At 45.4% G+C, this 10993-nt stretch overlaps 1 protein-coding gene across 1 annotated transcript; it reads right to left on the bottom strand.

Moving 5' to 3' along the window:
* Positions 1 to 441: 441 nt before the first annotated feature.
* TMEM167B (transmembrane protein 167B) lies at positions 442 to 8960 on the bottom strand. Its single transcript, XM_083173203.1, has 3 exons — positions 8804 to 8960; positions 3693 to 3824; positions 442 to 2413 (listed from the first exon to the last, which is right to left on the bottom strand). Exons 1-3 carry the CDS (start codon positions 8811 to 8813, stop codon positions 2331 to 2333), a joined length of 225 nt encoding a protein of 74 aa, XP_083029329.1. The 5' UTR covers positions 8814 to 8960; the 3' UTR covers positions 442 to 2330.
* Positions 8961 to 10993: the final 2033 nt, after the last annotated feature.

Raw genomic sequence — 10993 nt, 5'->3', positions numbered from 1 at the left:
GGCTCACTGAAGATGCTGCCATCGCACAGAAATCAGTCGAAATTATGCAAAATTCACTGAAACTACTGTAAATCACTCTAGGTCTGGAAAACACGTCTTATTACCTCACACAATCACCTCACAGTGAATTTCTGACAAGATGTGCCAGGGGGCAGGATAACACGGAGCGGGAAGGGTAAAATCGCATAGTAATAGAACGTTATGCGATGTGATTTCACTAAGTTAACGTACATTGGGAAAGTGGGTGCCGTGATAATACACAAGTACCGAATCACTTCACTAAGGTATTCATATTAATACAGATGAGTATTCCTTATCCAAAATGCTCGAAACCAGAAGCATTTAGGATAACAGATTATTCCGTATTTTAGAATATTTTTCAATGAGGTATCTTGCATTTATGCCATATAAATACATTAAACACATGAAATACACACTATATATATATTATATATTTTATTTGTGCATGAAACAAGGTTCCAAAACATGAAACAAACTTTGTGTACTATATGTCAGGTACTTAATTTGAATACGAAGCAATAATTTTATTGCACATATTTAGTGCCAGTTACATATCATGCCCCCAGTGGTGCTGGTACAGATGTCCCCTTTCGTACTTTTAGCTATATATACATATTTAAAAAAAAAGGACGTTCTGGATAGTATAGGTTTTTGAATACTTTGTATAATGTATATTTGGATAAGAGATACGCAACGTGTATACATACAATGCTTTAAATGTAATACACGTGGATAACCAGCAAACAAAAAGCAGTTGGTCAGAATACAGACATCCCAATAAAGTGAATCCTGGAAGATGCCCAGCACGTATATTTACCTTCCCCCACAACCTCTTTTCCTAAAGCTTACCCCCCCCCACCTTTGACTGCCTAACCCTATCGCTCCCCGAAGTCTAGACCTAACCTTCCCCTCCACAGAGCCAGCCCTAGGCAAACTAAGCAAATGTCTAGGGCACTTGGAATGCACAGGGGCATTCAAGCCTGCCTAGGGCCAAAGGAGGCTTGCAAATGGGGCATCTGCCAAGGACGGTGGCTCTGCTGCTATCATTGGCAGATCTAGGGACAGACAAGGAGTACTGTAACCTAAGAGGCATTGTAGCATAAAGAATACAGCCGCAGTTGCCGCTCCACTTACAAGAGCCAACATGGACAGCAGCTGGCACCTCCCAGTTCCAGCAATACTGAGGAATCAGAAGAAGGGAAACAATCTAAAAAGCTGGGAACAACTACTATATCTGCCCCTCAACACAGCCTAATCACCCCTACTGGTGCCTAAACCTACCCTTGCCCATCCGCATACTTATGCTTGGAATACGGCAGTCAGAATTTTGACGTCGGCATCCTCATCGATTGTGGTATTCCGGCACTGGTCTTGTTGCCACAAGATGGGAAGCCAACGCCAGTATTCTGACAGCTGACATCCCATCAGCTAGAATATTAACAGCAACCCCTTTAAACACTATTAGGATCAACATAATGTGCACAACACATGTGCATTATACCGTAATGCTCTTTTAATCCGGACACTTTCGGCTGTGGGGTGAATTAAGCTTCGGGAGCGTTGATTTAGGTTGAAGGAGGTCCAGACACATTAGGCTGTAGGAGTGCGGTATAGGGTTCCGACAGTCGGGATCCAGACAGTCATTAGTTCGGACTCAGACAGCATGGCAAGCGCAACAAAGACCCTTGCGGGCACGGAGGCTTGCTACCTATTCTATTCTCCCTCTATGGGGGTCGTGGACCCCCACAAGGGAGAATAGCTGGTGGCCGTCGAAAACCCGTCTGTCGGTGTTTTAACAGTCGGGACCCCGTCTGGCACCCGGCTGTGGTGTGGGAAGCTAGACTGCAGGAGATTCAGGTTTCGTCTGCAATTTGGAGGGAGGGATGGTACGGTTACTTCTCCACAAAAGTCTGGCAAAACAGATGATCCGGCACGGTGCAAAAACCAAAAGGTGCTGCTTTAAAGGTGTATCTTTATTTGAAACTTAATGCTCCTTTGTGGCTGTTACCTATACAGGGGCATGCAATAAGATTCAAGGTAAACTGGTATATAGTCAAAAATAAAGAAAATGATTCAGCTGTAGCTTTGATAAAAATATTGCTAGTATTAGAAGTGTAGAATTATTTGCACATGTTAATGAAACCATATTAGCTATGAAATCTATTACAATGCATGAAGTCGCATGCTTGAATGTAGTATCCCCAAAGTATTTTTAATCTGGTCAAAAAGATTCCAGTGTTCCATTTTCTTCTGATCGCGGTATTACCAGATATTAGATGCAGAGAAGAGGAATTACCAGGAATACCATTTCACTTTATTAACAAGACATAAAAGGCCATAGCACAACAGGACAGAGCGACTGACAAATGCAGACGAGAGCCAATGACTGCAGCTAGAAGAGAAATATAGGACAAATTAAAATATTACACTACAATTTCGTAATTACAATTCAAAAAAAAATAAAACCTCAAATAGTTATGTAATCCAAGTGGAGAATTGTAATCATATAATAACCCCATAACCATAAAAAAGAAGCACATAGACCCAGAGATGTTCCAAGGCACCTGTGGCTGGAGACCAGACAACAGGAGCACTGGTTTCCACTGCACATGGCCTCTTCTGCGATAGACAAGGAGGTCACAAAATCCACCCAATCAGCAGAGGGGGGAAGGATTTTGCTATCTGTGCATGGTCCAGGAGAAAAAAAAAAAGATGTGTATGTGTAGAAGGACTCCTGGGGGTGTCTAATGGACATACAATTGTAGACATGCTCATATTTGCGGTGATGCGGTATGGTACATAGCTGCGACTATTTGCAGCCAGCTATATCTCCATTAAAGGAATTAATAGTGCGATCACTTGCTGCAAATAGTCAAAGCAAGTGCAGCAGAGATGAGCATGCCTACATCTGTATTAAGGATCTCTTTTTGGTGCTCTTAAGTTTTTGAGTGATTGACCACCTTTTGAAAAACACATTTTCTGCTACAATATGTACATGACATGACTTAAGCTGGGTACACATTTGGCCAAACGATCTAATGATTGGCAAGATTTATGCACAAATGATCTTGGGAATAAAAACTGACCAATCCCCTGCCCAACATACCTGAGCACAGTAGCTGTTAACAATCATTGGGACAGATGTATTAGGCCTTAACAAGAGATAAATGCAAGGGTGATAAGGAGAGATAAACGTCCAGCCAATCAGCTCCTTACTGACTTTTTTCAAACACAGGCTGTAACATGGCAGTTAGCAGGTGATCTCTCCTTATCATCCTTGCATATATCTCTTGTTAAAGCTTAATACATCTGCCCCAATGTCAGCAGTTCCCGCTGCCAGCATATGAGCAGTCACCTGTACATACATGCAGATGTACCGAAATATCTGCAACATATAATCGGCATCTGCTGTGCAGCACAGCTGATGTGATATCTGTGAATCAAGTCGTTCCTAGAAGTATTAGCTGCCAACACGAGCACAAGGTTCAACGTATATATATTGTCCGGCAGTTGTACAAATGACACCAACAAATGTGCACCCAGCCTTAGTGTAAGCCTCATAACGGCTTACTCTCAATTAGCAGTGAGACAGCAGTGAAGTTTTTACTTGTAAAGCAAATACAAATTATCCCAGATTTCTCTTTTAATAAAAAAAATATATATCATATTACCTTTATAGAAAACTCCCCATACTCCTTTCTTTTCAGACAAGAGCCAAGAGCGCAAACGTGGCACTTTCCTGAAATAAGCACAGGTACAGACAAAAAGCAGTGCGAAGACCAGAATCCCATCCAGAGTGTAAGCTAATAAAGAGAAAAGTAACATATTGAACATATATATTTTAGTTACACTATCTAGTCCATGATTTACTTTAATTTTATATATACACACACACGCATCTTAACTGAGAACCTACAGTATTATGCAATAGTACCTCTAAAGGGGCATCCACACAGGGTGACAATAGCCTGTCTTTAAAGCAATCTGACTAGATCACTTAAAGATTAAGCACGGATTACTCGTGTATGCCGCATAGCGATAGTCATCGCCATCACCACCTTAAGTCAAGATCTAGCCAAATTGCTAGTGTTCTAACCAGGAGAGCATACACACATGCAGTGATTTATGCTAAGTGATTTTGTTAAGCAATTTTGCTCTTTTGGCCTCTTTGTAAAACTAGGTTATTAGAGCTCCCCCGCTGCATTTTGCCCGCTCCCGGGCACATCACATAGCACATAAAAGTATGTGCAGCCTGTACTCTTTGTACTAGACCACATCTGGGACAACACGCACTTCGCTAACTGCTTCATGAATGGAGGTGAATTGAAGGTGTTTGGAAAGTCCCTCAGCAGTTATTGCTGAGGGACTTTCCAAACACCTTCAATTTATACGTTTGGCTTGAGCAGTATAACCTATTATTTGTCAAACACATGGCGGCTTCCGGCTTCAGCACTCGTGCTTCTGGTGATGAATGGCAGACGTTTCTCACTTGTGGCTTTGCTGGCTCCTCACAAGTGAGAAACGTCTGCCATTCGTCACCAGAAGCACGAGTGCTGAAGCCGGGAGCCGCCGCACGGGACTCCGAACGTGGAGAAAAAGCCGCATCCCGTTACGGTACTTTAGCTAGGGCTAGTCAGCTATCCTCTGTGCATACAGGTCTCGGAGACACTCGCCAAAGACTTTGCCACAATTTCAAAAGAGAGCTTAAACATACAAAAGCCGTTGTTTATTATTTTATTGGTATTGCATACTTGTCTTATCTTTATCTATCTCATTTCACTTTAAAACTCTTCTTTTATTTATTTTATCCCAGTTGCTCCTAGCACTTTGATTATATTTCATCCAATTGCCACTTTTTATCCTATCAGAGCTGCTCCCCTCCCCCCAGAAAAAATATTGGCGCAAAAAAAAAAATTCTTTTTTAATTCAGGTACTGACTAGCGACTATATAGCAGGAACTCTGGATAACAGCAGGAATGAACAGGGTACGGTTCCAGATAGAGGTGGACTGGGTGACTAACAGATGATGTTGACCGCTGGAATGAAGGAGACCATGATCAGGAGTAGCAATGATCACACTATGATGAACGTCTAGGGACTCTGGAACTGAATGGATCAAAGGAATCCACAGAGAAATTGGACAAAATAGTGGAAGGAGCAATGGCGCCAAAGAAAATCACCAGACGATCCGGACTGGGTATGGATAACGGAACCGGAGTAGTCACTAGATGAGCTGGACAGGATATGGAGAAAGAAGAAACTTACAAACAACATCAACGAACTGCTGACAAACGCTGCAGAGTCACAGTGAGGGCGGTTAGGGATACTCAAACACAACGGACTGTGGACGAAGTTACACCAGCAACTGAGATGTCCGGAATCCTCTCCTAAATACCCACCATTGCCTGTTGATTGGGTCTGGCAGCCAGGGAAAGGCAATCAGGGAAGAATCTGGAGGTGAACCAGTGATTGGCCTGGAGGAACCAGCTGACTGCAGGGAATATGGCAACCATTCGATGTGGCACTCGCCAAGAGGAAACCTCCAGGCCAAAGAAAGCTGCAGCAGCGGACAGCGCCGACCACCCAGCCCACCGGAGGCAGCACCAGGAGCGTCCAGCAGTTAACCCCCAGGACTTTTGCTGCGCACTCTGCCAGGGATGACACTAAGTATATGGAGTAGAATCAACTAATCGTGTTCGGTATCTAAAATGTAATAAGGTGGTTGATCAATTACTCCAGAAGAAACATCAAGTGCGATAGAGATGTTTTTTATGATTTTTTCCCCCAAAATTTTTTCGGGCCATCCAATTAGATCGCCCGTAAAAAAAAAACCACAAGTTGAAACCTGTGGATTTCAACTATACACTGCCCCAGGCTCCTACCAACGCCACATGGAACCACCTACACACTGCTGCAAAATATCCTGGGTAGTATCCGCTAGTTCCCACTTGTCCCTATTTATAGACCAAGACAGGGAAAAGATCTTGTATTACATTTCTGGGAAATTTAAACAAAAAGATACATGGAATGTTAACACAGAGGTGTAAATTTACTAAGATGGGAGTTCTAATGAAGATGGTAATCAGATTGTGATTGGTTGCTATGGGCAACATTCCAACTTCAATAGAACTCCTATCTTAAGGGATGTACACACGGTGCAATTTTGGCAGACAATTTGTATTAGATAGTTAAACATGCATAGCAAAATAGACTGTGCAGGCATGTCTATTTTGACTAGATCGTCCAACCCGTCGCTCGCGAGCTACGAGTAGCTAGCGGCAGCGATGTGGGTGGCTCGACCACTGCAGCCCGCGACCTGCCCTCCTGCCCGTTCCTCTCTCCCTCCATTGCCCGCCGCTGCTGCCCGCTTCCCCTCTAAGTTATGGGGTGAGGAGAGCGCATCGTGCGCTTCTCCTTCCCCTCATCATGTATCTCTGTGATTGGCTGTGCCGTCAGCCAATCAGAGCTCGCGGGCCGGCAGCCAATCAGGAGCCGGCCCGCGAGCTTTGATTTGCTGACGACCCAGTCTGTCACAGGGAGGGAAGTAAGGGGAGGAACGCGCCGAGCTGTGTGTGCTCTCCTGCCCTCAGCTCAGAGCTTGAAGAGAAGCAGCGCGGATGCCGATGGAGGCGACAACTAGCCAGCCAGCAGGGGGACACACCGCACTCTCCTCCCCCCTGCTGGTGCAACAAGCAAGGTTAGTTGTGCTGCTGGCACCGTGGGGGCATACCTGGCACTATTGGGGACATGTGTACCTGGCACTATTGGGGACATGTGTACCTGGCACTATTGGGGACATGTCTACCTGGCACTATTGGGGACATGTCTACCTGGCACTATTGGGGACATGTCTACCTGGCACTATTGGGGACATGTCTACCTGGCACTATTGGGGACATGTCTACCTGGCACTATTGGGGACATGTCTACCTGGCACTATTGGGGACATGTGTACCTGGCACTATTGGGGACATGTCTACCTGGCACTATTGGGGACATGTCTACCTGGCACTATTGGGGACATGTCTACCTGGCACTATTGGGGGCATATGTATATCTGGCACTGCACTATTGGGGCATATGTGTATCACACCCCTATTTTCCTTGGCCGCACCCCATGTGGTTACACACATTTTTTTTGCCACAGTACTGCTAGGGGGCATTGTGTTAATGGCATAACTGCGGGTATTGGGGGCATTGTGTAACTGGCACAACTGGTGGCATGGTATATATGGCACAGTGTATTTTCAGAGAGGCTGGGGGCATGGTCAGCAGCTCTCAGAGCACTGGCCATGCCCCATAGTGGAAAAAATAGGGGATGTGGCCTCGCAGGTGTACCACGATGGTAGGTCATGCACCCTAATTTCGGGCGCGTGACTTCGGCACGCGCAGATGTCCCTTCTCCTTTGCCTCCAGTGTTGGGAGGTATGTTTGCAACATATTGGACATTGCAGTGTGTGGCGTATTGTGTCTGGGGCATTGCAGTATGTGGCATAATGTGTCAGGGGCATTACAGTGTGTGGCATAATGTGTAAAGGGCATTTTCCAATTTTTATGCAGATTTCTTTTTTTTTTTTTTAGTAGCTCTTCAGGCAGCTTATTTTGTCCTGAGTAGCTCACGCCCCGAAAAAGGTTGGAGATCTAGACCATCAGTGAACATAGACAAAATCTCCAGTGCATATAGTAAAACTAGATTAGTCATAAATAGGTTATTAGCGAAAATCGAACTGTGTGGAAACTTCTAAAGTAAATAATGCCCAGAGTTTGTAGTGCCCCCAGGAACAGAATACAATTTACTAAAATAATAATAATAATAATAATAATAATAGGAATGCCTAATCCAGTGGTTCCCAGGGTTGGTGGTCCAGGACCTATTCAAACTATTTAGGGTAAAATGATAGGCAAAACAAGTGCTAATGGCTGACAATCATAAAACATGTGGACAAACAGAAGCACAAATGTCCACCACCACATACCGTAACTAAACCTAATGCCCCCCCCCCCCCCCCCCATCATACACGGTCCGTTCTGTACTTTTAAAGTACACATCGGATCGGATCGCATGCACTGCGATCCGTTCCGATGTGTACCTAGTACGAAAAGTATGTGCAGCACATACTTTTTGTACCGTACTATGTGATGCATTGTAGATTTGTAAACAATCCAGATACCAATGATAATGTCTGGGTCCACTGTATGTCCAGATCACTTCAGCAATTTCCACAAATGCCTGAACATTATGAGCTATGTACATACTGTGATCAATTCAATAAGGAGAATGCACTCATTACAAAATTATATAAATGTATGCATTTTAATACACATACTGGACCGAGAACGAAATGCACAGTTTCAGGCATTCTTAAGCAGTCCAACCCCAACCAGTACATCACTTACATTGCCTAGGCGTTAATCCTAAAAAATATTTTCTGCTCCTATGATCCCAGACTAAATAAAATAGAGATTAAACAACTAAACGCACATTAAATCATGTACCACACATAATACAAGTGATTTTACTCCTCATGTTGGAAGACAAGATTATTATTTTTTTTAATTGGAAATTGCAACAACAATAAAAGAAAAGACACACAACTACTAAATACCTGGGTACCCTGACCCAGGCCACGTACGCAAGGTAATGTAACTACAGCACGGACAGCAGAAGCTATGGCACAGCAAGTACTGTAGCTGGGTGAGACAGACACCAATGTCTCTGGGGACCGCTTATCACTACCCCATCTGATCTGCACACTAACCAGAAAGAGCGCCCCCGTCTCACCGTTAGTCATGACTGCGATAAGCGGGATCTACAGTCCTTTACTTTAGTACCGATCCCGCTCACCGAACACCATGTCCACTAAGAACAACTCAGATTCACGTAACGTGTCGCCAGTAATAAGGTCACATGATATACGCGCAGAGCATTGTGGGAGAATGTGCAAATGCAAAGCACTCTGGGAAGAAAGGCAGTCCGCTGGGCTGCAGGCTAGGGAGGGATGGTCAAAACGGGTCACCAAGAAGAGCTGAGACCGCTCAATCCGTGAAAAGATCCGGCTATTTTACACGGGCTTCGGTTCAATTTGAAAAACGGCTCATTTGTTTATAACGAAGCATAATTTGTTTTACAATCATTTAGTGCCATTTTTTTTAAACTTTTTATTTTTTAAAACAGTGAGCTGAACAAAATAAGAACTTACATGATCGAGTAAAACAATGATCGATGGCTGGGTGCAGAATCGCCTTCGATGGCGACCATCGATGGCATCTGCACCGATGGCCGTCCTAGCAGCAGCCTTGTTATTCTTTCTTTTACTTAGTAGGGATGGCCATCGACCATCGATGATTCTAAATCATCGATGGTTCATGGCCGATGTCGAATACTTTTGCCATTGATAGGGGAGAACCAGATGTTTCCCTCCATCGATGGAACAGCAAAACGCTGTTTTGCTTTTTTTTTTTTTTTCAAAGTGCCGGTACACGGAGCATAGCTCCGCCCCCTGACTCCCATGAAGCCCCGCCCCCGTGTTTTGATTGGCCCACAGGCCAATCAATCAAACACAATGGATGACCATCGATATGTAAAATATTGATGGTCATCCATTGCATAGTTTAGCACTATCGATGGCCTGTTGCAGAATTGCCATCGATGGCAATGGCAACGATGGCCATCCCTAACTTGCAGTCGCAGCACTGTACAGTGTACAGAGTTAGGCCCATACACACTTGAAGATTTTCATTTCAAAAGACTTTGCCAAAATCAACTCCACGCCATAGTGGATAGTGGGGTTATGAACAGGTATTAAATCGCATGCGATATCACATGCGATTTAGTGGCGCCGTGAAACTACACGAGTACCCGCCAGTCTATTGGATTATGTGTGTACGCAGCACGGGCTGAAAGATTATCCACTTTCAGCCCACGTGCCTCCCCCTGCTCCCTCCCCCTGCATGCACCTACATTCCAGCTACAGTACCCCCTCCGAATGGCCGCAATTTCGTCTGGCTGCTGGGCACCCCTCCGCCTGCAGGTCCTCCCGGCCACACGCCCACCTGACATGTCCGACTGGCTGCCCCCAAACCCCCCCCCCCCCCCGCAGCAGCTGCCTCCATATATGTTAAAAAAAAAAGTTGTTAAAACATTTTTAAAATGAGATCACTGCCACCAATGTGAGTCTGCCCACAAGTGTATATATAATATATATATATATATATATATATCGATATAGATATCTATAAATTTATAATATATATATATATATAAATGTCAGTGGAAGAACGGAAGGACCTGCCGGCGGAGGGGTGCCCAGCAGCCAGACGAAATTGCGGCCATTCGGAGGGGTACTGTTGACGGAATACAGGTGCATGCAGGGAATACAGGTGCATGCAGGGGGAGGGAGCAGGGGGAGGCGGCGGGGCGGTATGCAGGCTGAAAGTGGCTAATCTTTCAGCCCGGCAGCCCGTACACACACAGAGATGATGGCTGAATAAACCAGCCACCATCTCTGGCATCAGAGGCGTAGCTACCGTAAGGCAGCCACCGCGGCTGCTTGGGGGAGCAAGCGCCAGCGGGGCGCCCCCGGTGCCCGGGCACTCTGGTCAGACCCCCCCTTACCCCTCCGCATGCCGCCGCCACCACATTCAGTCCGGCACCGCAGATAGCCTCCGGGCTCCATCTCCTGCAGTAATGAAAAATGTCACGACAAAATGGCTGCCCCCTAATAGCAGACAGTTTTTACGGATGCTAGAGGAGGCCGCCGCCGCCTCCTCCTCTAACATCCCTAAAAAAACTGTCTGCTGTACGGGGGCAGCCATTTTGTCGTGTCATTTTTCATTACTGCAGGAGACAGAGCCCAGAGGCTATCTGCGGTGCCGGACTGAATGCGGGGCCGGCGGCGGCATGCAGAGGGGTAAGGTAATTTTTTGGCGGGGGGGCTCCACAATATTAGTTACGCCTCTGTCTGGCATGCTG

Source organism: Crinia signifera, chromosome 2, assembly GCF_055691185.1.
Source record: "Crinia signifera chromosome 2, ASM5569118v1, whole genome shotgun sequence".
In the NCBI taxonomy this organism is placed as follows: domain Eukaryota; kingdom Metazoa; phylum Chordata; class Amphibia; order Anura; family Myobatrachidae; genus Crinia; species Crinia signifera.
Note: the sequence above shows the minus strand (reverse complement) of the source record. Positions and strands in the feature narration are given on the sequence as shown.

Excerpts from the sequence above, each read along its gene's own strand:
- TMEM167B (XM_083173203.1), bottom strand. Across the intron at positions 2,414-3,692 it reads ATGGGGAGTTTTCTATAAAG|CTGCAGTCATTGGCTCTCGT; the intron begins GTAATATGATAT and ends TTTCTCTTCTAG.